This window comes from Myodes glareolus, chromosome 9 (genome assembly GCF_982192425.1).
Source record: "Myodes glareolus chromosome 9, mMyoGla1.1, whole genome shotgun sequence".
In the NCBI taxonomy this organism is placed as follows: domain Eukaryota; kingdom Metazoa; phylum Chordata; class Mammalia; order Rodentia; family Cricetidae; genus Myodes; species Myodes glareolus.
In genome coordinates, this window is record NC_142034.1 from 3,955,567 (window position 1) to 3,982,277 (window position 26,711).

Consider the following 26,711-nt stretch of genomic DNA (forward strand, 5'->3'; position numbering starts at 1 on the left):
TCGCCTTGCCAGCTCCCACCCTCTTCCCCACCTCGGTGGGGCTTGAAGCTTCCTTATCCCAACCAAGGGTCCTGATCGATCAACTCCACTGCCATTTTCTGGCCCTAACACACGACCCTCCCCTCCTCCACAAGCCCATTCAGCCAAAGGCCTCTCAGCGGATTAAGGATGGCACTAATACCTTGGGCATTCCATCCCTGCTGTGGCCACGGCCCAAGGGGACCCTGGTTCTGGGACTCGCGCGCTCCAGAGGAAGAATGGGAGGTCGTCTCTGGGGTCCTCTTTCCCAGAGCATCTTGGAAGTGGAATGGTTAAGGCTGCTGCTGTCATAACCCCTTTCTCCTGTCTTCCACCCCTCCTCTCTCTGTCTCTGCAGCAATTCGGGAAAATTTTAGACGTGGAGATCATTTTTAACGAGCGGGGCTCCAAGGTGGGTGCCGCACAGAGGCCGCCACCATTACAGCGCGCCGGCTGTAGGTCCCGCCAGGCTAACGTGTGAAATGTGCGTTTCCTTCCTGGAGAGCTTCGCGCCCGCTTGCTCGCTCGCTCGCTCGCCCGCCCGAGGACCCCTGAGCCACACGGGTGCTTGTACTCCCTGCTCTTCTGCCCCCGCCCCCAGCTGTCTGTTGTTGCTGCCAGGCTGCTTCTCCTCTTTCGGGCTGCCAGGACCTCCTGCTTGCACCCCAGAGCCCCACTGACCCCCAGCCCTGGGCCTGGGTCCCCAAGCCCACCCAACCACTCACAACCCTGGAGGCTTGTGGGAGAGGCTGAAGAGTCTGTAGATTGGGAGGGCACCCAGCAAGGAAAAGCTCTGCTCCTCTCTCCGGGAAGACCCTGGACACAAACCCTGGGCTCCCAGAGCTAAAGTGGGGGTGCTGTTCCCCATGGAGCCCAGTCTCAGCCCCTCACCCCAAGGTGGGGTTACAGTGACAGGCATGGCCCCTGGCCAGGTTAGCATCTCTTTGGCCTGTCCTGGGAGATGTCAGACAGGGTGGGCTCAGGCTGGGCTCAGGCCCTGCCCTTGCCTGGGGCGATCTCCTAGCGCTGGCACCAGACAGACTTCCGACACTGGGGGCTCTCCTTCACTCACCTGACTTGCCCCCTCTCTCTCCCTCCCTCTCCCCTTCCCCCCTCCTCTCCTTCCCTTTTCTCATCCTGTCTTCTCCTGTCTGTCCCTCCTCTGCTCACAGGGTTTTGGGTTTGTAACTTTTGAAACTAGCTCAGATGCTGACCGAGCCCGGGAGAAGCTGAATGGGACGATCGTAGAGGGACGGAAAATTGAGGTGCTCAGATAAGTGTGCGGGGGCAGCAGGGCAGGGCAGGGAGGTCCCGGGCAGCATGCCCCACCCCTGGGCCCCCCACCAGCCTGGTGGCTGCTGCCCATCCTACAAAGAGCCCAACAGGGGCCTCTGACTGGGAGAGGAGCTGCCCTGAGCCTGACCTCCCAATCATCAGCTTTCTGGCTGAGCCTAGCACCCGTCACTCTGGCCACTGGAGGCTTGAGGCCCCCTCTGAGGTCTCCACCTCCTGACTTCCTTTTGATTTTCCTCCTGGAAGAGCCCTATCCCCATCCACATACAGGGGCAAAAACATGAGGCCAAGGGATCTCAAGGGCTGTGAGCAGCCCTGCCTGTCCCTGACAAAGAGGGTCCTCCCATCAGGCAGCCTCAGCTGCCACCCTCGTTGAGTAGAAGCAGAAGTGGCAGCAGCTGGCCAAAGGCTAGCAGTGAACAGACACCCCATTTCTGCCCCTTTCCTCCTTGTTGGCTCTTCAGTGTGGCTTCGGGGTCCAGAGCTGGGCTCCCCCAGCAGGCCTGAAGCAGAAGGGACAATGATTAAAGAGGGGCCTAGAACTGTAGACGCTGAAGGAATCCTGACACACCTGACCCAGCCCAGTGCCCAGTGCCTCTGAGACCTCTGCCCAGGCCTCTGGGCTCATGCACAGAAGCACAGAGGATGCGTGTGACCCAGACCTCTTCCTCGGGCGCTGCCTGAATTATTTCTGCCTCCCTTACTTCCATTTGAGCCACCTTTGTCTTCTGTGTCATGGCCCCTCCCCCAGACAATCTGGCTTAGGCCTTACATGTCTGGAAAACAAGACCCGACCCCTGGGTTCTGTCTTTCTAATGCTTCCCTGACCCACCTTACCCCCCCATCAAAAAGTTCCGTGCTGCAGAGAGAGGTCAAAGACCCTGATCCCAGGAAAAGAGTTGCTTGCCCATGGTGGTAGGAGTAGCCATCCTGCACACACACCTTTGAGGGCTTTGGCAATGACCTGGAAGAGAACAGCATGGAGCCTGGGCCACTAGTAGGCCTAGGACCATCTCCAAGGGCCCCCACTACCGGCAGTGTTGGGCTCTGTTCACTGGAACTGCTTCATGGACCACCATTGTGGGTCAAGGGTCCTGGACCCAGCTAGATAGCAGCGTAGGCACCTCAGTGGCCTTCCTCCCCAGAGGCTGCACCCCAAGGGTAAAACCAGGGTGGCTGAGGGCCTGCAGCAAAGCTGACACACTCACTCACTCTCTCTATCTCCGGACAGGTTAATAATGCCACAGCCCGGGTCATGACCAATAAGAAGCCTGGGAACCCATATGCCAACGGTGAGAACCCAGCATGCTTCAAGGACCGGAGCAGAAGCCTGGGGAAACTGAGGCAGCCAAAGGCCCCCACCTGGTGTCCCAGCTTTCCGGCTTCTGTCCTGTCAGAGAGGAGTGGTCGTCACCCTCCCCACCCACGTAGCTGGTGTCTCCAGTCCGAGCTGCTGAGTGTCCACACTGTCCAGTGTCCACAACTCCCAGAGGCCGTATAGAAAGGCAGTGAGGGCAGACAAACTGTGGTAACCTCCTGGAAGGCTAGAGTCGAGTCCAGAAGGCTCCGGCGTCTAGCGCACTGTCCTCATTCACAGGGCAGGGAAGAAGGGATCAGGGACTTTAGTCAAGTTTCTAGACATCGCTGGACCCCAATCTTTTCATCTGAGAAACGGGAATGTGGGGGACTGGAGATGTGTCCCCATTGCAGAGTATTTGTGTGGCGTGCACAGAGCCCTGAGCTGCATCCCTCTGCAACACATGAACCAGTGAGGGTGCTACACATCTGTAATCCCAGCACTTGCAAAGTAGAGGCAGAAGGATCAGAAGTTCAAGGCCTGCTTGGGCCACATGAGACCCAACATCCACTACCTAGAGCTGGGGAGTGGCCATGGCGTCTCTAAGGAACACACAGGGCTGGGATTAGTGTCAGTGTTGAGTGAGAGGCTGACCATGAAAGCAGCCTGTCCCTTGGACTTCAGCGTCCACTCCAGCTCCCAGCTGCACTGGAAGTGAACGATATGGTTGTGTGTACACACACCTGCTAACTTGTGTGTGTGCACCCTTTCCTCGAGTCTGCCTGTGCTGGCAGCTGGCTCCGCTGAGACTTTTAGGAGCTTGCCAGCGAGAGCTCGGCCCTGAGGGCCTTTTCTAGCTCTGGAGGCCTGCTGGGGAGCAGTATCTGTAGCTGGAGTTGGGGTCCTCACTCAGACAATGCAGTGTGACCGGCCTCTGCACGGAGGTAGGATGGATCACACCTCATCTGCCCGTGTCTTCAGCGATGGACTGTATGCAGAGCTGGGGGGCCACTGGTGCAGAAAGCCTGCCTGGGCATGTGGTCAGACAGCGTTCAGGGGTCAGAGCTTGGGTGAGAAGGTGTCCTAGTTAGGATGAACACCAGGACCGAAAGCAGCTTCAGGAAGAATTTATTTGCCATTGCTGAAAGAACCTGGAGGCAGGAACTGAGGCAGTGACCATGGAGGAACACTGCTTTTTGGCTTGCTCACCCCGGCTTTCTCATACACCTGCCTGGGGTGGCACTTCTCATGGTGTGCTGGGCCTTTCTGTCAATCATTACTCAAGAAAATGCCCCACCGGCTTGCCTACAGGCTAATGTGATGGGGTTATTTTCTAATTAAGGCTCCCTCTTCCCAGATGACTCCAGCTTGTGTCAAACTGGGGAGGGGGAAAAAAGCCCTAACCAGCACAGACAGGGACTCTGGCCAGTTCCAGCTTACGACTGGGTATCCAAGACTTCTTCCCGCTTTTGCAAGGATTTGGTTCTCAAGATTCTGAGAACTTGAAGGTGTCCTGGATTGGCCTGAGTCCCTCGTGAAGCCTGGCCAATTTGTGCTGGCTGGTGCTTAGCACAGCTGGTAAAATGGTGGGCTTTTTTCAAGCGAACAAGCTGTGGGGTTTGTGGGTGCTGTGGTTTAAGCAGTGGTCATCATGGGGAAAGAGCCCTCCTTGGTGGTGGTGGGGAGCTTATCCTGAAGTTGCAACTCAGACACTGACCCTATAGCATCCCACCGTATCTTCATCAATTAAATTGATAAAGCTTTCTTTAATATTTGGCTATTTTAATGGCTCAAGAACATGAGCTTGATCCTACACAGGGCCTCGGTCATAATCTCCTGATTCTGCAGTTTGGGGTAAATGGGTGCAATGGTCCAGCCATCATGAACACCTGCCACTGTGTGAGCCACGGGCACCTCTAATGACTCTCTGGACCCTGGACTGGTCTATAAGAGCAGAGTCATGACATGCACTAGAAAGTCTGTCTCCAAAATCAGCAGCCACCCACACTGAGCAGCTGCTCTGTCTGCAGCCACTGCACACAAGCCCTGGCAGGGAAGGGACCTGCTGGCTTCTGTGGCTCCACAGGGCTTGGGCGGTCCACAGCAGCTGTGCCACGGTTGAGCCCCTTCCCACTCTTTGCTCAAGACCCTTGAGTCCCAACACGGTCTGGGTAGAGCAGGAGAGTTGAGGAGTGTGTTATGCAGAATAAATCCAACCCCAGCCGGCTCTGTTCCTTGCTAGCTCCTCGGGGTACTGATGCTGGCTGGTGTCAGGAAGTAAGAGAGGCAGAAAACCCTGCTCTTCTTGCTGTCGGAGAGCTGCGCTTCGGTGCCTCCGCATGCCAGGCTAGCATTCCAGGGCTTCAGAGAGACAGCCCTGGGATCTCTGCAGCATAGCCCGGAGGGGCATTGGCTCATGAGAGCTTTAACGCGGAGCACTCTGAAGTTCATCATTGGGAGTGTTGAGGTCCCTGCCGCAGGAAACAAGCCCACCATGTGGTACCAGGTGCCCTACTTACAGTGGACACGGACAGTTGTCCGGGTGGCTCCTCAGGCTTTCTGTGAACCTGTGGGGTTCAGAGCCAGCAGGCAGGTAGACGTTCTCAGCTCAGGGTGCCTGGGGTCCCTGAGACAGGATACAGCCCCTGACTCCCCTCTTCCAGGATGGACCCAGAGAAGCCGGGAAGGATGCCTGAGGAGGGTAGGACCCAGAGCGGCTCCAGGGTTCTGCTTCATTACGATCCATCCTGGAAGATGAAATCTTGGGGGTACATTTCCCCAGGTTTCTTCCCTGTTAACCTTAGCTGTTTGGAAGATTCCAGAATCCTGGACTGTCTAGACACAAGGTGGGATACACTTAGTCTCTCAGGCGGATTGCGTGCCTGCACGCTCCACTCAGGTGCCACTTGTCCCTCTGCGCTCCTGTGGGGCTGTGAGAATCAGGATTAGGAACTTTCATGTGTGGTCTGCTATGGTCCATCACCGCCATCTGACCAGTAGCTCAGGTCCTCTCTGTGCCTCCTTACCAGGACCTGAGTAGACGAGGAGATGAGCTAATTCTTCTTCACCTACCATCTGACCCATAGCGCACTGGAATCCAGCCGGGCCCTGCCTCTGGGGACCGCAGGGAAACAGGGCTTTGCTCCTGAGTCCCAGTGGGAAAAGAGGACTGTTCACCTGGAAGAAGGGAGAGGTGGGGTACAGAGTCCAGCTGTAGTCCCAGGGAGAAGCCAGAAAACCCATCTGGCTTGATAGTATGGGTTTGAAACCTGCTCTTACACACACACACACACACACACACAAACACACACACATTACCAATCTGTGTCTGAGTGTAAAATGGGGAGCTTGTGACACCTGCCCCGTGTATGATGAGAACCTCAGGAGCTAACAACAGTGTTTTTGGCACACTCCAAGTACACAGGACCTATGAACCATCATTATTATTTTTTTTAACATTTTAGTGTGTGTGTGTGTGTGTGTGTGTGTGTGTACACAGCATGTTGTAGCACCTACAGAAATCAGATAACAACTTTCAAGACTTGGTTCTCTCCTTCCATCATGTAGGTCCAGGGACTTGAACTCTGGTCACCAGGTTTAGCGGCAAGCACCTTTACCCACTGAGCCATTTTGCTGACCCTGTCACTATTCTCTTGGATCTAATGGCCTTCCTCCCCGTCTTTCCCAGTAACTCTACAGAAGGACCTGAGACAAGAGGACAGAGGGTGGGGGGCCCGTCACTCAGGGAAGGGAGCCCCAGGAACCTCAGAGCAGCTGGGAGACTTCCAGGCAGCATGGGAAGAAAGAGCCCCAACAGTGAATCAGATACAGATATTTTCAAATTGTGTCTCCCCTTCCCTTGTACCTCAAACTTCTGATGCCCCGGGGCAAGCATGCCCAGGAGCAAGCTGGGGGGGTCACACTGTAGGGGAACCCCAAGAACCCAGGTGATGGGCTAAAGTGGGGGTGCCTGCTATTCTTCCAGTAGCAGGTGGCTGTGGTGTGGGGAGAGGGACCGGGTTGATGATCCACGTCCTCTGCCCATTCCTGGACAGGGTCCTGCCCCTCACAGAGGCCCAATGTTAATTAATTCCCGTAGGCTTGGCTGTTTATGGCCTTTGGAGGTCCCAGGCATAAGGAGAGGTGGCAGTAGGTTTGGGAAGTCAGTGACTATGTTCTTTCTGTTCTAGGCTGGAAGCTAAACCCTGTAGTAGGGGCAGTCTATGGGCCTGAATTCTATGCAGGTAAAGGTGGGGACGGGGGACAAGTGGGATGGGCTGAGGCCGGGCAAGTGGGGCTGCAAGCTTGGCCTCTGCTCACTGTCCTCCTCTCTCCTATTCCTTCCCCGCAGTGACCAGTTTCCCCTACCCCACCACGGGCACCGCCGTCGCCTACCGGGGCGCACACCTGCGGGGCCGGGGCCGCGCTGTGTATAATACATTTCGAGCTGCACCACCTCCGCCCCCCATTCCGACTTATGGAGCGTGAGTACCTGAAAGGGGGGAGCTGAAGGGAAGCCAGGGGGCGTGGGAGGTAGCCCTGAGCAGCTAAGGGGGCTCAGCTGCCCTTCCAGAACCGTGGGGCTGGACAAAATGGTGGGGACCCCAGAGCCCAGCACTGGAACTGCCTGCACCATCAGCATCCCCACCACAAGGGACATCTCCAGGGCTCCCTGGCCTCTGGAGGATCATTTAACACCACGTGTCATCTGAATGCTAAATAAGAGCATGTGTCAGCCCTTGGGTCCAGCAAGGGCCTTCTGAGAGCCCTCTCTGGACCCTTCCATGGGGTCCTGCCCTCCACTGCTGAAGGGGGAGAGAGGGGAGGATAGCAGGAGAGGGCTGATGGGCCCCTGGGTTTTGGGAGAAAGGAGCTGACCAGCAAGGGTGTTACTCTATTGTTATACCAAACAGGGCACTGGAGCAAACGCTTGTTAAAATGCCAGTCCCATGGGCGGGGCTGGCACCGTGCCCCCTCCCTCCTCAGCAGACACCGGAGCCGGCCTACCCCGCCTCTCCAGCGTTCCCACCACTCTCTTGTCCGTTTGCTTCCAGGGTCGTGTATCAGGATGGATTTTATGGTGCTGAGATTTATGTAAGTGTAGCCCTGGGGAGGGAAGGGTGCAAGCCCAACGTTCCGTGTGTGCCCGTGAGAAGTCCGTCTGCCCTCATGGCCTCACTTAGACTCAGTGCTTGAGCCTCAGTGCACAGAGACCACGGCCATGTCTAATGGCTGTCCCAGTAGCAATATAAACCTAAGGCACCCTGCCTCATGTGGCAGGGGGTTATATGAAGGGCACTGAGTGGCCCTTTCCCGTTCCTAACCAGGCTAAGGGCGGCAGCCACACCCTTTCCTGGTGTGGAGGTCCTGAAAGATACCAGAGGTAGACCCTGAGTGTCCATTCTCTCAGGGTAAGGTCCTGTGCCTCGCTTTCCCTCTAAGACTGTGCTCATCACGTTCTGTGGCTGAGACCCTCAGTGAGCATTCCCCACAATAAACCTGGCTGTGCCTTGCCCCTGAGCAGCTACCCATAATTAACTACCCACTTGTCTAAGGTGTATCTGAGCCCATCCCTTCAAGGCCCCCTTCATTCTTCCTGGTGTCCAGGACTGTGTCCAGAGTCACCAGTGGGCTTCCTGTAACTGTCAGCGTTCAGGCTGGAGTGTTGGTGGGTCTGTGGGCTCTTACTGTGTGCCAGGACCAGCTTGCAGCCAGAGATACAATTGGTGCAAAATAGTGTGCTCTGAAATTACAAATGAGTGTGAGAACAGATAAGGAAGACAGGGAGGAAGTTGGAGGGAGGGATGGAGGGGGGGATGGAGGGAAGGAGGGGGGAGGGAGGGAGGGAGGGAGGGAGGGAGGGAGGAAGGAAGGAAGGAAGGAAGGAAGGAAGGAAGGAAGGACGAACAAAGGAGCAGGCAACCCTGCTTCATCTTGAACAGCGTAGTCCTCAGCCCTCCATCAGTCCACAGACCACCTGGCTTAGGCCAGGACCACCTAAGCCACACCAGACCAAGGTGGGAATGGTAAATCAGGCACAGGAGGCCTGAGAAGGTCTGCAGTCCCTCCTGAGGGCCTGGCTCTGCTGGCTCTGTGCCTACCTCAGTTTCTCTGGCTCTGCCTCAACCTGAGTGAGCCCCACTGAGTCCACCTGCCATCTCTCCTCCCTCCCTCCCCTGCAGGGAGGCTATGCAGCTTACAGATATGCTCAGCCCGCAGCCGCCACTGCCGCAGCCTACAGCGACAGGTAAGACTGGGAGCAGCGGGCCGCACGGGTGCTGGGGGGCTCTTAGGAGGATGGGTGCAGACAGACAGGAAGCCCCATCCATCACTCAGGACCTGTCCGTGCCTGTGTCTGGTGAATGCAGGGCTGGAAGGATCCAGACTGAGCTCAGAGATCCTTGAGCCAGGGAATCCCTGACTGGTTACCTCATTCTGTCTCATGGAGCAGACATAACACCCAGATCTCAACCTAGGGGTCTCACAGCTCTCAAGACCTCTACAAGGAGGCCGACTGGGGACCTCTGGAAACAGCCCTGGTCCAGTTTGTGTCTGGGAGCAGCCAGCCCTCCCTCTGCCCACCTGTGATTGCTCAGGGCAAGGTTCTCATTGAGTCTAATGCGTTTTCCCTCGGACTCTTGGCCCCGGTAGCTTCAGAGCTCCTGTCTGGGTCATAGAGTGGATCTGCCTATAGAAAGCTGGCACGCTTGTCCATATGCCCCCTGTGGCCTGGAGGCTGCCTACTGCCCACCACCATCCCCTCCCACCATAACGGGCAGGGCCCTCCAATCCTTGCTCTCCTTACAGTCTATTGCCCTGCCTTACCAAATGTGCGAAGCATGCAGGGTGACCCAGCCTTGTCTCCTAAGAATTTGTCACCTCACAAACTAGGTGAGCAGAAGGTCATCTGGGACAGAGTGCCACCTTTTGGGCCGTGATGTCCCTGGTCCCCATCCCCCATCTCTCTCTTCTCTCAAACTCTGTGCCCTAGTTCTTGCTTGAGGCAGACTCACACGAACGACACCATCCCCTCCCTGTGTCACCAAGCAGAACACATTGGCCACCTAACGAAGGGGGTATACTGCTAAGTTCCAGAAACTTTCCTCCAAACAGAAAGCAAGGACGGGCAGCTGAGAGGGTCTCATGGGGGAGGGAGGGGCCTCGGGGGAAGCCTGGCCAGCTGCCGCCCGCTTCAGCTGTCCCTCTCCGGCACCCTCCCTGTCCCTGCTCTTCCCTAGTTATGGCAGAGTCTATGCAGCCACCGATCCCTACCATCACACCATCGGCCCCACAGCAACCTACAGCATCGGAACCATGGTAAGAACAACTGCCCTTAGTGACGAAGAGATCCATCCTGTACTGGGATGGGTGGGACCAGGCTGCAGGACGAGGCTGAGACCTGCAGCCAATGCCTAGTTCTGGAGAGTTCAGGAAAACTATTGAGAGGGAGGAACTTGCCCCAGAGGCAGGTCCAACCCTCCACGATGACCTGACCTCTGGGTAGCATCTTAGTGTTCCCGAGCCCGGTGACCACAGTCCTGCCAAGATCCCTCCATTTCCAGTACCATGGCCTTTCCTCCCAGAAGTGGCTCTAGGGGCCTGGCAGTTTGGGCAGATGTAACCGATTCTTCCCTGGGAAGTGTCTGAAGTTAACCTCCCCGCCGCCTTCCCATTTTCACTTGGCAGAGGAACTAAAGGACAGCAACCCTTTCGCACCACACTCTCTTCCCAGACTGCCCCGGGGCTCCAGGGATACGGTCTCCAGCAGCCTCATCCATGGTGTTCAGGGTGGAGAGAACTCTAGCAGGGTGGGAGAGTGGGTGGGCTGGTGTGTCTGTGTGCATGTGTATGTGTGTCTGTGTGTGTGTGCGCCCAGACCCTCTGTACCCCAGTCTGTGTCCAGTGCACACCTGCTTCCTGAGCCTTAGAACCCCCACCCCAGGGATGTTGATGTATGTTTCTAGCTTGGCATCCAGCATCAAAGATGAAAACATTTGGGGGGCAGTAAAGAGAGAGAAAGCTAAGGGGCAATATGAATTTTTTTTCTACCTCCCTTGGTTTTGATTATTCCCTTGGGGATTTTTGTCTTCATTGATTTTTAACAAGCCCCAGACATCCTGAGCAGGGCTGTGGGGCTCTAGCTAAGAGGGTGCCGCAGCCATACAGGAAGAGACCCAGACCCAGGACGGCAACCTGAAGGCCCTGGCTGCCTCAAGGCAGCTGGCTGAGAGCTGTGGCGGACTCACGGGCCCCTTTTGGTTATGGCTTATTTTTTCTGGCTTTTTCCTCCTGCGTTTGCTACTTTCTTCCCATTTCCTGCCAAACTTTGGGGGGGGGGGCGGTGAGAACTAAATTCCACAGAAACCTCTCTGGCAAGACACAGAGCCGAGGTTAGCAGGCCCTAGGAGACCCAGAAGCAGGTCAGGAACTGGGCCCCGCAGGTGGGCCGCTCAGGCTTCAGTGACTCCGGAGGCCTGTCGGAGCGTCCTCACTAGCCCCGTAGGCACGAGGAGGTATCTCGGTATCTCCACCAGAGTGCACAGTGGGCCCAGCTGAAGCCCCAAGAAGTGAGCCCAAAGACAGTGTAGTATAGAAGTCTGCAAGGGGGGGAATCAGCCCTCCCAGCCCCAAGACCACCATCCAGGAACCAGCCCACCCCCCATTGCCATGGTAACCGGAAACCCATTCTTCCCAAGGAAATACTATCGGGGGAAAGAAAGTAGGGTTAGCTATTTCTTTCTTTTTCTTTTTCGGTTTTCCTTAATTTTTTTTTCTTTTTGATTTTTTTCCTCCCGATACCGAAAGATGGTACTGATTGGCTGTTTTTCATCTTTGATGTTGCAGGCTAGCCTCTGCCGAGGAGGGTACAGCCGCTTCACCCCCTACTAGCAAGAGACCCCCCTCACAGCATTCATGCCACTGCTTATTCCAAACCAAACCCTCCATTCCCAACACCAGACACAGCCACCAGGAGGACAGTGCGCCCCTCCCGGTCAGCAACACGCGCCGCTGACCCCTCTGCGACTCTAAAGTCCATAGATTTTTACCTCCAGCCAGCTGGTCTCCCCACCCCACCCATGCCGGTGTGTGTGTCTCTGACCCTGGTTTTCCTGTATGTCTGAACCTTGGTTTCCTATCTTGACGTTGTTGGTGTTGTACAAGCCACTTCAGGTACAGTATGCGTACAGCGGGAGCCAGGCCGGGGGGATGGCAGGTCGCCCTACCAGGGCCATGCCTGTGCCGCAGGGCAACGCGGGCCCTCGGAGCTCCAGAAGTGCCACCAAACCTCCCTCAGAGTCACCTCGGTCAACCCCTGCAGGCCTGGCCACCCCCATGCTTGGTGACTGATAGAGGCCTCGTCAGTGAGTTTCCCGGTGGGAGGGGCCTCCATCCACCTTTCACCGGGAATGTCAGGAGTAGCTGCCCCTCTGGACTTCCTCTCAGCTGAAGTTAATGTTTCTATTAAAGTTTACTAATTATCCTCCTGTCCAGGTAGTCATAAGCACACTGTTCTGTGTGTGTGCGGCTGTGGTCACCCCAGCTCTGGGATTCCTTACAGAAATGTCCCTGCTCCAGGGTCACACTGCATTGGTGGCCCTGGAGACCCTCCCTGAGCCTCACTGCCTCCTCAGGCACCTGAAGCTGATGGCGCCGGGTGTTTGTCCTCGACCTACAGAGCCCCCTCACAACCATCACGAGACTCGACATACCTATTGTCGAGGTTCATCCCAGGAGAGGAAAGGGCTCCAGTCAGCAGGCCAGGGACATGTGTCCGCTTCCTTCCTCAGGCCTCCGTTAGCATGTCTGTGCCTCTGTGGCCAGTGAGGACCCACCTAACTCCACTGTCTAGAGTCCCAGAGAGTATGCAGGTTGGCACCTGAGGTCAGGCCGAGAGCTCTGGAGAACTAGCCGGTGCTGGTCCCTCCACTCTGGGGGTTTAGCACCACAAGGCAACCAAAGTTGTTAGCCCCATTGTAGACAGAGCCCTGCTCCCTCTCCTTCCATGATCTCTACCATATCCTACCTGGTCCGCTCATCCCTACAAGATGGTCTGCTTTATGTCTAGCCTGTGGTGGGGCTCCAGCTGTGGGGGAAAGGTTTAGGGGCACTGTGGCTTCAGGTCAGACCCAAGCCCACAGGTACAGTGGCCCCATGTGCTGCAGCTACCCCTCAGAAACTGCAAGCCCTTCCCTTTCTGTTTCTGTTGTAGTGAAACCTTCCACCGTCTCCTTCTCGGACCATGAAGGGCAAAAACAAAAAAACAAAAAAAATCACAAAACAAAAAACAAAACAAAAAAAGATGTTAAGATCCAAGCAGCAACAACAACAACAAAAAATTCCAACCAAACCAAGAGGCATCCAACCAAGTCCAAGTCCAAGTCCAAGTCCACGTCTGGCGTACGCCCGCACCGAGGGAGCTCGTCCCCCAGGGGGCGCCGGAGAGTGGCCTTGCCTGGCTGGCGGTGCAGTAGGGATGCGGCCAGGCGCTGGGGAAGACCTGGAGGGGAAATGTGGCCCGTGGGTGTGGGGCGGGGGGCTCCGGTATCTTACCCAGTCTTCCTTTCCCACCCTGCTCCCCAGGCAGGGGGTTCCTAGGGTGGAGCAGGCCCCTGAGAAGGAGCAGCCAGCTGACTTGGGCTATTGCCTGCTGAGCCCTGGAGGGGCTGGAGGCAGTTAGGGGCCAATGGCGGCTTGTCACTCATCCCAGGTCTCCAGCCTGGCCTCACTGAATGTGCTGCCAGTGCGTCAGCTGTCCAACCAGCCGCCCTGGGGTCCAACTCCCAATGCAAAGGGCTGACATGGCTCCAGGACTCTGGAGCACCCCATGCTCCCGCTCCCCTATGTGAGAAAGCTTCCAGCTACAGAGAACGAAGGAGGCCCAGCCAGCAGGGACCCAGTCCTCCTGCTGTTAAGCGTGGACAGGTGGGCCCTGGAGCACAGCCTTCCTGAAGAAGGACCCAGCCTCCTTCCTGCTCCCTCCTGTGGGCTCAGTTCTGCTAGGGAGCAGGCGATGGCGGATGGGCCAGCCCTGGGCTGCACCTCGAGGCCGGGAGTCAAGGTGCTAGGGTCTGGAGGGCCACGGTCAGAGCAGGACCCATGGGGAAGGCAAAGAACGGGGACGGTCTGGGCTGGCCCCGCCGCAGGGAAGGCCAACGGGGCTGCAGCCCCTTCACTCCCTGGGCAGGAATAGTGGTGTCATAGGAAAGCAGCAGGCCCAGTGGATGGCACAAGGGACAGGTAGCAAAGAAGCCCCTGGCAAGGCCGGGATAGGTGGAGTAGGATTAACAGCAAAAAATAAAAATAAAAATAACAGAAACCATGGCTCCCGACGCGGCACCACTGTCTCATGACACCTCAAAATAAATCACCTCACTTTCTATCCAGCATCAGCCACCGAAGCTATGGAAACGGGACCCTCCTTTTCTATTCCTGTTGTACATAGCCCTGCGCCTGCCTCCGGCTCTGTCCTCTGTACAGAGCCCCTCGCCTTCTGCTGTTTCGGACCCTTTTCCCACAGCAGCTCGGAACCCTCATCCCAGCCCCTCTCCCAGGACTGCAGCCGAGCCCCAGGCTTCCTTTCTTACCATTCTGTATGCTTCCACGGTGTGATCATTCAAAGTAACAGTATTACTATTAAGATTAATAAAGATTTCTTTCTTCAAACCAGGATGGCTTTTTCTGATTTAGCAGTTCCCTGCACAGGGGGCTGGGGGAAGCACTCAAGGTCTGGGGTTTGGGGCCCAGCCCTAGGATAAGCAGGTGATAGTGGGGAGGCTGGGGACCCTCTGGGCAAATACCTGAGAAGTTCCAGCCCCCTTCTTCAGGCTGGCCTCTGCGCCTGCCCCAAGACAGACTCGTGGAGCAGAGCAGCCCCAAAGGCTTCTACCAGTTGCCCCTAAGGAAGCAGGGGCATGGTAGGTATTCCCCAGCCGTGGTGTTGACTGAATGTAAGGTTACAGAGCCAGGATAGGGAGTGAAGCCATTATGGTGTGGACGCCCTCAACGGTGGCCCTTCATTCATTCCAAGGTGAATGTGCGGCCCAGCCTTGAGCCCGAAAGAGGTGGCAGAAGAACAGTAGTGGGGGGCAGTTAAGGCAGGGGCTGAGATCTGCCACGAGAGACGCAGAATCCAAACCAAGAACTTCAGGGCTGGGGTCGAGAGCCGGATCACACCAAGACTTGCCTTCTCGTTTTTCACATTGGATAATTTATTTCCAAGTGATTTTATCCACCAGAGGGGCCCGGGCTTAAATGCCGGCAGATTAATTTTCCTGCGCAGGAGTCAGTGTTGCCGGGACTGGGGACCGTGCTCCTGGGAAGAGGGGTTGCGCGGCTTTGCCTCACGCCACGCTCTGCTAAGCCCCCTTACTTCTAATTGCTTGCTCACCAGACTGTAAGAAAATAATTGCCACTATAAATTTTCCCTCCTTCTCTGCATAAAATATTTGAAGGAACCAGCACTTTTAAAAAGTGACCTCGGTACCATAAGGGAAGCAGGGTATTCGGGAATGCTGCACTGCCCCGGAACCCACCACCTGCCCTGCCTGTCGCCCATGGACTTTCCACTCCAGACTGGGACTAGGGAAGCCAGGGCTCTGGGGGCAGATTCCCGCAACAGACCAGAGAAAGCACGGCCATCTCAGTCCTGGGTGCTCCTCTCCCACCTTGCAAGGCTGGTGGCCACATGCCAGGGTACAGGAGTAGCCTGGACTTTACCAGAGGCCCTGTCCTGCCTCTGTCCCTATGAGAGCTGATAGAATCACAGGAGAAACAGGGCAGAAATGGTTCTAGGTCCTCACCCTTATAGGTGTCACTCATGAGAGACAGAGTGCCCACAGAATCAGGGAAGATGGGCAGAAGCATCAACTCGTACAGGCAGGAGCCACCCTTGTCCTTGCCTGGTACTCAGGCAGGACTCTGAGGAAGCCCCACCCATCCAGCCCCTTCACCTCTGGGGGATGGCGACAGACTGCTCTGGCATCCACAGGTCAGACCCCAGAGCTGTGTCAAAGAGGGTCCCATGTATGAACCAAGAAGGGATGAGAGAGATCGTGGCCTGAGCATGAAGCACAAGACCCGGATACACCATGGGTGGTTTCCATGCAGCCCAATGTCAACAGGGCTCTGTACAGCTAAAGATGTAGCCGCACCTGGAGGGAGGTAAGGCTCACCAATCTCTAGGAGACGCAGGGGAAGAAGCCTAGTGGTACCTAATGCCTCTGCACCTTCACCATGGCAGACAGCCTGTGCACAGGCAGGGGACATTTAGCTGCCAAAGCCGCCATCCACACGGGTAGTCTGATGTGTGACTGGCCCACCTTGTACAGGTGGGGGGGGTGCCAATGCCTACCAGATGGAGCTCCTAGTCCTAGGGGGCACCATCCCAGCTACCCTGTGAGTACCCGACTCCCACTCCAACCCTGAGGGGTGTTGCCTCAGTCTTCAGGGAGCATCACAAATCCTGGCCTCTCAGGGTCCTTACTGCCACCAGTGAGGTTTGTCTCTGATTGTCAAAGCTGCGGGGATAAATGGCCACCATTACCAACAGAAGCATCTTTTCAGACTGTGAGTGGTAGTCTTTACTGAACCTTCTGAAAGAAACTTCAAGCGCTCTCCTTCTCCCCTGAGTCCTATATCCCATGGAGGGCATTACACAGAAGGATGTGGGTGCTAGGTAACTCACCTGGAGCACCCACAGGGCAGAGCTCCCTGGGAGCACAGCCAGAGCCTAGAGACCTGGGGACCCAGCTATACTCAGTGGTCCACTCAGCCCTGGGTGGTTGACCAAGAGGAAACCTCGAGTCTTGAGGCAAGAAGGGTACCATGCTCTGGGATGGGCTCACTGAGGGGCTGAGTAGATTAGGGCCGCCCTGCCCCACTCAGCCTGAGGCACCTGGAAGCCCTCCCTGGGGACAGGCTCCACCAGGAACTCCACACGACCATCCTGCCCAAATCTAGCAGCCCCCACTACCAAGTCCACCACACGGTACTGGTTGGCAAAAGCCAGGCCCAGGAACGTTAGCTTCTCAGTCCCGTCTGTTGCAGAGCTGCTTCCTGTCTGTTCCCGGCAGTGAATCTGGAAGCACCTGGCTTGGAGCAGGTGGAAGGACCACTGGAGAGTGCAGCTGAGAAGGAGCTGGGCAGGTCGGCCCTCGGATCCAGAGATCAGCGGGAGCCAGCGGAGCTGGGAGATGGTGACCTTCTGCACCCGAGGCAGAGGGGCCAGCAGGCTTTTGGCATCAACCACCTGATAGGAGAGAGGTTTGGCTGGCTAAATGCCCAGGGAGGCACTCCTCAGCCTCCATCCACCCCTTCCTCACCCGGGACCCAGACATGCCCCCATATACCCCTTCCTTCTCCCCACAGTTCCCACATACACACCTGGATCTCTCCAAGGCGACAAATGAAGCCCTTCTCCTCCCTGCTGCCAGGTGGCCGTGAGAAGCTCACCAAGAGGTCCTGAAGCAGGCATCCATGCAGGCTCACCTCATAGCAGCTGAAAAAATACACAAGCCACTCACAAGCCAGCTATGGGGAGGGCCTCAGCCACAGCAGGAAGCAGGGAGCATCCCAGGGGTACCCCAGGTCATGGGGCCCCAGACTACAGCAGGTTCCTGCAAGGAATGTTCTGGTCTGTCTCACTGCTGCAAAAACTCGAGGGTCAAACCAAGGTCTCTCCTTCCCTCTTGTTCCAGTGTTCTCAGTGGGGGACTCCTGCTCCTTACATTCCTCCACGTGTGCCCATTGCCTTAAGGGGACCTGACAGGAAAGGGACTCACCATTGAATCCAGCCCCCACTGAGCTGCTGGCCACAACGGCCACCCCACCTGGCCAGCTTGGTGGGGGGCACCCGGAGGGGTCGGGGACTGTGCCTTGAGCCAGAATCTGCTAGAAGACATGGGCTTCAGAAAGGAGAATCCCACAGGAAAACCCAAGAGGGGCAGAATGTCTACTTGGCAGGACAGTGCGGGGAAGGGAGGTCTAGGAGACCCCTGGTAGGGCAGTGGAGGGAAGGGGGTCTAGGAGACCCCTGGGGAGGGCAGTAGAGAGGGGTTAGGAGACCCCTGTCTAACATCTCTGTGACCACAAACCACAGATTCCACCCTAGGTGGTAACCACCCATCCCCGCCCACAGCAGCCCCACCCACACCAGTTCCACCCCAAGCCAGGGCCCTCGCCATCTCCTTCCCAGGAAGTCACCCAGCCTCTCACCATTCAGCACCGATATGCCACCCACATGGCAGCTGCTGGCATCCCCTGTTGTAAGCTCCAAAGCCACCTGAACATCAGTTGAGCCTTCAAACTTGTACACCATTGACAGGAAGAGTTTGGGTGGCAGTGGAACCTGCAAGGAGAACAACCTGGAGGAGAGAAAGCTCATGAGAGGTGGAAGAGAGGCCGCAGACCCTCCACCTGCCCCTCCCTCCCTACCGTGGCTAGGGCCTGGCCTTTCCTATAGCCAGACTCTGCTGCAGACTGCAAGGCCCTGGTTCTAATTTCCTCCCATGCACCATCTAAGGCAGCCACGTGCTGGGAAGTGCCACTCGGTGGGCTGTTTCAAACTCCTGCATGACACTGTACCCAAACAACACAGTCATGCAACACTGAAGCAGGCTGCAGAGGCGTTGTGAAATGCGTTTGAACACTGTACAAAAGATCTGAGGTCTGACTGCTCCTTACTTGGCTCTGGCAGACCCTCTGCCTAATTTAGCCGCAGACCCAGAGGACAGAAGGCGGAGACCCACACACCTCAGCCATCACTCACCCACCTCACGGCTACGTTGTCAAGCTCAGGCGGGATCAGGCCCCGGAGCAACAGAGAGCTGCCCCCGTGCCAGGCGTCAGCCAGGCAGCAGTGTGTCTTCACCCAGCCCCCACTGTCTCCAGCCAGTTTATGTTCGCCAAAGAGGGGCTGGGTCTCCTGGGCACTAGGATGGTACCAGGACCCCACTGCCTGCTCCTGAAGAAAGAGGAAAAGTGACAAAAAGATTGGGCGGTCGTGGCGCATGCCTTTAATCCCAGCACTTGGGAGGCAGAGACGGGCAGATCTCTGTGAGTTCAAGGTCAACCTGGTCGACAGAGTGAGTGAGAAATGGAACAGGGGCAGGAGCCTCCTCTGCAGAGGCAAAGAGAACATGGAGGTAGGGACAGAAAGGCCATACATAACACTCCGGCTCACACCCGTTGGCTCTCTCCTGCCCATCCCAGCCAGAGCCAGACACAGAGAAGCCCACTTTCCCACCCTGTCCTCAGCACCCGACCGCACCTTGCCGTAGCATACTCTTCGAGGTCCTAGCCCCAGACAGAAAGAGGTGACAAAGGGCAGGGAGCAGATACTGTGTGTGGGCAGGAAGCGCTCCAGCAGTCTCCAGAATCTGACAGGGACACAGGGAGTTGGGGTGAGGGGGTGCTCCACCTCCCTGCAGCCCTGTGGAGCTGGGGAGTCTGCGGCACCCTGCTAGGGACAGGCCAGATGACATGGGCAGGAAGTGGTTCTCATCCTCCGTTCCCTCCTGCCCAGGTGGTCTCTAGCATCCTGTCGGGGCTGCCAGGGCATCCATGTTGTTCTTGCCCTCCAGTCCCACCCCATTGGAGAGGATTATTATACAGTTAGACCTGAGCCATGCCAGGTACCCACAGCAGCAGAAATGCCCCCTCTCCTGCCGGTCCAGGCAAAGCCCTTGGGGACTCACTTGTCCTGGTTCTGAAGGAATTCACTCTTCTCCAGACACTCATACACCCAGCCAGGAGCAAAGAGCGCCGCCGAGAAGCCGTGCTTACGGATCAGCTCCAGTGACTGGGGAGACAGAAACGAGGGAGATGTCGCACACTGGGACCAGAGTCCAGGCAGGATTGGAGGCCAGCTCCCAGGGAAGGATCTCTTAGGGCCAGCTAGGGAAAGCTCTCTCTCACAACTCCAAGCAGAGGGTCTTGGGCTTCATCCCTGTTGTCCCACAAGCCAGCTAAAGAAGAAACAACTGAAAACATGGCAGACTCAGTCATGGTGCTGTCGTGGAGGGCAGAGCAGTGAACTCACTGGGACTCTCCACCTCCCCCTCCCTCTTCTCCCCTGAGAATCACAGCAGGTAGAGTCACTGGGCTGGGCGACTGTGTGCTCCTTTGTATTAACTGTCACCTTGCACAACTAGAATAACTTGGGAATCTGGGTTAGTCTGTGGGCGTGTCTGAGAGAGTGCCATCTTGTTGATCGATGTAGGAAGACCTAGCCCATTGGAGGCAGTGCCATTCCCTAGGAAAGGAAGTCCTGAACAATATAAAAGAGGAGAAAGCTGGGCGGGGTGACCTTTAATCCCAGGAGGCAGAGACGGGGAAGGCAAGGAAAGTGTGTTCTACACAGCAAGTTCCAGGACAGCCAGGGCTACACAGAAAGACCCTGTCCCAAAAATAATGAGAGGTGGGGGAGAAGAGAGCCAGCTGAGAATAAGCCAGCATTGACTTCATTTCCCTCTGATCTGGACGGTGCTGTGTCAGCCGCCCAGACTTCCCTACACTGATGGGCTGGAGCCTGGAACTGTAACCTGTTGCATTTAATCAGAGCATTTGATCACAACGGAAGTAAAACCAGGGCCCTGGGTCAAATGATTCATCTAGAGCTTCCCTCTGGACCTACAGACAGGAACTGGGTCACCTCTCCTCCCTGCTGAGCTGACTTGGCCAGAAAAATCTCACTGTTCCCAAACACGGATGCTTCACCTCTGTCACTACAACTCCTACACATTCCCTCTGTCTAAGTGACGTGAGAAGTCACTCAACGCGCTCCAAAGCACGTAGCCCAGGAGGGGAGGGAAATCGGCGTCTGGGGGATGATTCAAGAGTGGAAGCAAACGGAGTCGGGCAGTGGTGGCGCACGCCTTTAATCCTAGCATTCGGGAGGCAGAAGCAGGCAGATCTCTGTGAGTTCGAGGCCAGCCTGGTCTACAGAGCAAGTTCCAGGATAGCCATAGCTAGACAGAGAAACCCTTCTCAGGGAACAGTTGCTCTTTCTTTCCTCTGTGGTACTAATAAGAACAGAAGGTCCCCAAAGAAGAGGCCACCAAGGGTGTGCAGACCAGTAGCCCTGTGCGGTGAAAAGGCCACCACCTACCTTGTCAGTATCGAAACGGCCTCCGACCACATTGCTCCGAGCAAACACATCCACACCCACATACACGTCAGCCAGGCGATTCCCCGCCTGCGCCACCATCCTCTGCAGGTGGTCCTCCCGCCAATTATAGTTGGTGAAGAAGCCATCGCAGGAGTCAAAGAAAACCCTGGGAGGTGGCAAGGACCAGCTGAGGCCATGCACAGCTGGACGGGACACTCATCAGCTGTCAGCCTCCCTGATGCTCAGGGCCACACAGAACCCACAGACTGGGGCTGCCCAAGACCAGACTCTGCCGCGTCCAGCCCCGTGGGTACTGATCACACCTGCTCCCTCTGACCCAAAGCTGCCCACACAGGATGCCCTGTAACCTGTCCAGCTCCTCTTCCTGCACGGCCGCCCCTGGCGCTCACCTGTTCTGTTCATTGAGTTCATCCTGCCACTTGAGCTGCCCGCTCTGTACCACGCTGTCATACCAGAGCACCAGACCTCCAGGAACCAGCTGATGGAGCTGCGTAGTCAGGTACCGGAGAAATGGGGGTGTGTTCCCCACAGCAGCCGGCTGCAAGGGGGGAAGGGAGATCAGACTCTGGCAAGGCTGGGCATGTCTGTCGTGAGAAATAACGCAGTATGGTGGAGAAGGGAGGCCATAAGAGCCAGCCCTGTCAGAAATGCCCCTTGTCCTACAGCCACAGGATAGGAAGGACAGGAAAGAAAATAGCCTGGAACTCAGGAAAAGATAAAAAGCAAGGGAAGGGGCCAGGACCACAGAAAAGCCACACAAGCCCAAAGCAGGGATGGAGAGAAAGCGTGTGACCACACTGAGGAGGGAGGCAAGCAGAGCAAAGCCAACGGAGCTCAGGACTAGCAGCCAGAGATGGCACTGGTGGCCCCAGCTGGGACACGAGAAGTGGGTCTTGCTACCAGGGGCTAGGGCCTGGGTGCGGAGCAAGAGGGGTCATGCAAAGGGGTGAGGGTAGAGCAAGGAATCAAGACAGGGGAAGCAAGCAAGAAGGGTCTGCAAAGCAACGGGTGGAGGGGCAGGCGCCAGAACACGGCTGCAGCGCCAGATACGGCTGCAGCACTTACACTCAGGGAGTTCTCGATATTGATGAGCCAACCATCGAAACGAAAAAACTGAGCGATCTGGACCAGCTGATCGGCCACCGCCTGGTAGGAGCGCTCATCCCCAGCCAGGAAGGATTCACAGAGCTTGCCACCCTCCTTCCACTCTGTGATAAAGGTCCCTGTGAGACAAGAGATAGAAACGGCTGCAGGGACGGCTCTCCTCTGACCTGGGGCTTGCCCAAGTGTGCTTGCTAGACATCAGGACTATAGGAGGATGTAGACATTCTACCAGTGGTCCTCTGAGATGTGGTCACAGGGGATGCAGGATGAAGCTGGAGAGGCACTGGTCTGAACCAGTGGATGGCAAACTGTGGCCTCGGGCCAGATGCAACCACTACTCATGTATGTAAGCAGGGCTTTTCTGGAACACAGTATGGCCCCTCTGCTCACCACCACAATGACCGATGGGCCATAGCTAAAAATAGATGCCATCTGGTCCTCCCTGGGAAAATGTCCAGACACCCGTCCTGACCCACGGGCACAGCTATGTCACAGGATCACCCAACAGGCACACCAGCCGCTTGGCTCTTACCCAGCACGCAGACCCCGTGCCGGTGGGCAGCATTGGTCCAGCACACAGGGGGGATGGTGACCGTGTGATGGCTGAAGTACACAAAGATGTCGATGTACTGCCAGTGGTAGAAGGAGTAGGGGTTCTGCGCCTTCGAGCCCTGAATGAACCTGGAAGACATGGGACAGAGTCAGGTCCCAGGAGACAGAATCAGGACACTGATGGTGGGTGGGAGAGAGCAGCCTTGGGTGAGGTGTCACACCCCAGTTCTGAAAGCCTGCTGGGTGAGACCCTGTGTGGGAGGAGCGAGAGCAGGAACTACCTGAGGCTCTTCTGTCGAGAGCAGCCAGGAGCAGGAGCTGGGGTGGCAGCCAGCAAAGGGCCTGCCTTGCAGGGAGTTCCATCCCCAGAACCGACTTAGTAAAAAAAAAAAAAAAAATTAAAAATTCAGGTAGGGTAGAGTGTGCATGTACTCTCAGGGATGGGAAGGAGGAGAGTGACAGATGGGCCAGCCTTGTCTACTTAATGAGTTCCAGGCCACTGAGGAAGTGTATCTCAAAAAGAAGGTGGACAGTGTCTGAGGAAAAATAGCCGAGGTTGTACCCCGGCCTCCACATACACACACAGACCCACAAAGAATCCTGAGGAGGGGGCTAGGCATGGAGGCACCTGAGGCAGAGGGACTGGAGGTGGAAGCCGGCTGGGCAGCGTAGTGAGTTCTCTACCAGACTAAACTACAGAGTAAGACCCAATCTCAAACATCCTCGTGTGTCTGGGGAGGGCTCACTCACTGGGCAGGGAGCTGGCACGGGCCGCTGGATCTGCACAGACAGCACTTTGGCCTCTGTGAGCAGATGAAAGAGAAGGAAGCAGAAAGGCTGGGCACAGGCCCTGTCTCTGGCTTCCGTCCCAGGCGCAGGGTCAGCAGTGCCTGCGTCTCCCTGTGTCTGCAGGCCGGCCAGGCCCCAGAGTGGGCCGTTGGCTCTGACTCAGCTTCCTATCACTCTGTCTAAGACTGTCCTCTAGACGTTTAAAGTATCACTCTAGTTAACCTGTGCATAGCTGAGAGAGAGGAAGCCCAGGAAGCCAGAGGCAAGAGATCTGAATGAGGACAGAGCTTAGGGGAAGGGCTACGGACACACACACCAAATGAGGACATGGCTGATGGGCCCGGAGGCCTGGAGACACGGGTGGTGATCCTCTTCAGGGGCAGCCTGAGGAGCTAACCATCTATGTAGCTAAGACAGACACACACTCACCCAACTCCAACTTGCTTCTGCCATGTGAAGTTAACCTATAGGACTGAGTTTCTCTCCCTGAGGTGCAGAGGGCCCGTCTAGAACCTCCTTTCCCAACTCCAGCTGCCGCCATCTTCCCATGCTAGGACGGCCAGCAATGAGACCAGTGCTATGTCAGGAACCTCACCTGTCCTCCAGGTACCCGCCCATCATGTCGTGGCACAGCAGGGTCCGGGGCCTGGGGCTGCTCAGTGGGGGCTGACGACGCTCTAGGGGCTCCAGGGCGACGTTGAAGCCATCCTCCATGATGGGGGTCCAGGCCAGGAGGTCCTCCAGGGATGAGAGGTAGAAGCTGGTAGGTCTGGTGGTGTCCTTGTCATAATATCTAGCTGGTCCACAGAGGGAGACAGTAAGGAATGGTGGCAATCAGGGAATTCATGCGGATGCTTTTACCAGACCAGGGGGAGGGAAGGTGCAATGACCACAGTGGGGGCCTTGGTCACCTCACCTGGTAAAGGGTCCGGGTTGAAACTGACCACATCTCTAAAAATCGCTTCCTCTTCTTGGTCCTCTTTGATCCTAGGCAAAGGGTGGGTTTTTAAAAGATTAACTTGTTTTTGTTTTTGATACAAAGTCTTGTGTCATCCAGGCCAGTCTGGAACTGACTGCATAGTCAAGGGCAACACAGAATTTCTACTCTTTCTCCTTCCACCTCTCAAGCATTGGGGCCTCAGGGGTGCTCCATTATGTTGTGTTGGTGACTGAACTAAGTTTTAAGCACATTAAGTGAGCTATCACCTGAGCTGTATTCTCAGCCCCCCTAAAGGGTAACTAACAGTTAGAAGCAAATGGTTAGCTATCTCGGGACATGGTTTATAAAACCTACACCAGAGGCATGCATGGAACCAGAGACTGGGCAGCTAGGGCTCATCTTATTTATTAGCTACCAGGGCCTGCTTCTGCTTGGACAGGCGCCAATAGCAGTCCACACCTGAGTAAACACCTTCCCTACCCAACAGGCAAATCACACACTGAGAACCCCAAGGTAGGTACTTCTTAGGGCCACAGGCCTTCTGCGGCCAAGGAATACATAGGGTCTTCAAGTACTTGCAAAATTGAAGGCCTTGAGAGGCCAGAAGCAGGCTTTGTCTTCTGTCCACACCCAGGGGCATGGACCACTCACAGCGCTCCCGCTGTCCACCAATGGAGATAATGACAAGGAAGAGTACCTTGGCTTCATGAAGAAGCGATGTCTGAGGAAGCGTTCATTTGTTTGTTATTATGTTTTTAAAAGTATCATCTTAATAGTGAGAAGATACATAGTAACCTTTTAGGGACCCCCCCCAGGCATCTAAACCTCCCAGGGCCCAAGCCTCAGCAGTGACTTAAGTTCCCTCCACAGGATCAGTCACCAATCACTGACCCAGGACCTCTGCAATTAAACTGAGGAGCCCTTGGAACTACAGAGACGGCCAGACAGCAGCAGGTGTCTGGAGATAAAATGGAGATACCCTCTTTTTCCTGTGGTGCCAGGACTCAAACTCAGGACTTCCCACATCCTCGGCAAGTGCTCTACCATAATTCCATCTCAAGACCTTCTTTTCTTATTTGAAGACACAGCCTGGCTAAACCAGGTTGGCCTCAAACTTGTGAGCCTCCTACCTCACCCTCTCAAGTAGTCGGATAACACAGGCCTGTGTCATCGGGCCATGTAAATCATCCCCTTTCAAATCTCATTTCCAGACTCTTCTCTTCCAGATGCCCTTCCCTGGCTGATTTCTTTACCCTTCAGCTGCACCCAAAGGAACTCAGAGCAATCCTGCCTACCCCTGTTCATCTTTGTCACCTTAGAATTCCTCCAGAAAGAAGGAAAGGACCGGATTGGGAGACCTTCTACCCAGCAACCACACTATCGTCTGAATGGCCCAGCTGTCTCACAACTGTGGGTCTAAAAACAGAACGAGACAGGTCAAGTCTGCGCTGATACCCTTCCCAGTATCCCACTTACCAGGATGTTACTAACCCCAAAGGAACAAATCCCCAGACCTAAGGGACATGTCTGTCTGTCCACTCCTGACTTTGTGCCTTTGCTCATTGTGATCCTCCCACGTGGATAGCCACTAACCGCGGTCCTCCTCTTCCCGAAAGTCTCAGTTCAAATATCAGCCTAACAGAAAGCCATCCATGTATGGCAATGCCTGATTTACAGGGCCAAAGAAAGGTACGGTAGTCATGGCGCCAGGCTACCGGGACGGCACCCGGTGGGCTGGGACAGGGTCTGTCATGGCCCAGGGACGTTGCTAGCTTGCTCGGGTGGCCCGTAGGCGGCCATAGATGGAAGGACAGAGGGACGCAGGGATGGAGGGAGCCCACCGCGAGAAGTGACAGTGTCGCACTGTGCAGGGACACAGGGACAAGCAGCATGGCCACCCCGGGCCCAGACCCGGAGCTCAGCCCAGCCGTGCGCACCTCCGCCCCGGCCTTCGCCTCCCCGGTCTCCGTCCCGGCTGGTCCTGCTCCTGCTTCTCCGGGGACTTGGGGCCCCTCCGCTGCACAGCCCCCCGGGTCAGCACAGACGGGACTTCCATGGCGTTTAGCGCCCGCCGGCCGCCGGGGCCTCGGGACAACCTTGTTCCAACAGCCAATCGTAGGCCTGGGCCTGCCCCCGCCGCCGCTCTCAGCCAATGGAGAGTGAGAAACGCTGTGGGTGGCTCCTTCCGGCCAGGATAAGACCGCGCTCTGCAAACCGGGTGCGTGGAACCAGAGTTAAATAACCGGAGGGGCGGGCCTTTGTGGGCGGAGTCTGGAAGAAAGGCTTCTGAGCCCACGGTTTTTGGAGAGCCCCAAAACTCGTATCTGTGTGATCTAGAGTTCCCCGCAAAGCTCTCTTCTCAGTAAACTGAGGTGCAGCCCGGACAGATGAAGCACCACCCAGTCAGTAGACGCTAGCGATGAGCCCTGGAACTTGGCCACACAGTCCAGGGAAGTGGGCCCTGGAGCGTACCTGGATCCGCAGTCTCCAACTAGCATTTCCAAATGCTGGGTTTACAGGCATATGAACCATACTCAACTCTTTTTTTTTTTAATTAAAATATAATTACATTATTTTCCCCTTCCTTTCCT

General features: G+C 56.2%; 2 protein-coding genes across 9 annotated transcripts in view; one reads left to right on the top strand and one right to left on the bottom strand.

Moving 5' to 3' along the window:
* Rbfox3 (RNA binding fox-1 homolog 3) overlaps positions 1 to 14,272 on the top strand; it is a 428,716-nt gene extending 414,444 nt beyond the window's left edge. For 4 of the 6 annotated variants that reach the window (XM_048451828.3, XM_085696130.2, XM_087909701.1 and 1 more), the window contains 9 exons: positions 377 to 430; positions 1,191 to 1,283; positions 2,543 to 2,603; positions 6,799 to 6,852; positions 6,960 to 7,092; positions 7,522 to 7,702; positions 8,791 to 8,855; positions 9,847 to 9,925; positions 11,453 to 12,095. In XM_048451828.3, coding sequence (XP_048307785.1) covers positions 377 to 430; positions 1,191 to 1,283; positions 2,543 to 2,603; positions 6,799 to 6,852; positions 6,960 to 7,092; positions 7,522 to 7,702; positions 8,791 to 8,855; positions 9,847 to 9,925; positions 11,453 to 11,497 — 765 coding nt within the window. In that variant the 3' untranslated portion in view covers positions 11,498 to 12,095. Of the gene's footprint in view, positions 1 to 376; positions 431 to 1,190; positions 1,284 to 2,542; positions 2,604 to 6,798; positions 6,853 to 6,959; positions 7,093 to 7,521; positions 7,703 to 8,790; positions 8,856 to 9,846; positions 9,926 to 11,452; positions 12,096 to 12,818 lie in introns of those variants that run through there. The other 2 variants (XM_085696127.2, XM_085696128.2) reach the window with 2 other exon arrangements.
* A 1,892-nt stretch (positions 14,273 to 16,164) lies between these two features.
* Engase (endo-beta-N-acetylglucosaminidase) lies at positions 16,165 to 26,372 on the bottom strand. 3 transcript variants are annotated; one of them, XM_048451833.3, is made up of 14 exons: positions 26,058 to 26,372; positions 24,097 to 24,167; positions 23,776 to 23,977; positions 22,372 to 22,520; positions 21,801 to 21,958; positions 21,125 to 21,273; positions 20,715 to 20,880; positions 19,303 to 19,406; positions 18,876 to 18,984; positions 18,379 to 18,569; positions 17,822 to 17,970; positions 17,389 to 17,497; positions 16,991 to 17,105; positions 16,165 to 16,856 (listed from the first exon to the last, which is right to left on the bottom strand). In XM_048451833.3, exons 1-14 carry the CDS (start codon positions 26,174 to 26,176, stop codon positions 16,449 to 16,451), a joined length of 2,199 nt encoding a protein of 732 aa, XP_048307790.3. In that variant the 5' UTR covers positions 26,177 to 26,372; the 3' UTR covers positions 16,165 to 16,448. The 3 variants fall into 3 exon arrangements, with proteins under 3 accessions (XP_048307790.3, XP_048307791.3, XP_048307792.3); XM_048451834.3 differs by having other exon boundaries at positions 17,389 to 17,494; positions 26,058 to 26,370; XM_048451835.3 differs by having other exon boundaries at positions 23,776 to 23,973; positions 26,058 to 26,127.
* Positions 26,373 to 26,711: the final 339 nt, after the last annotated feature.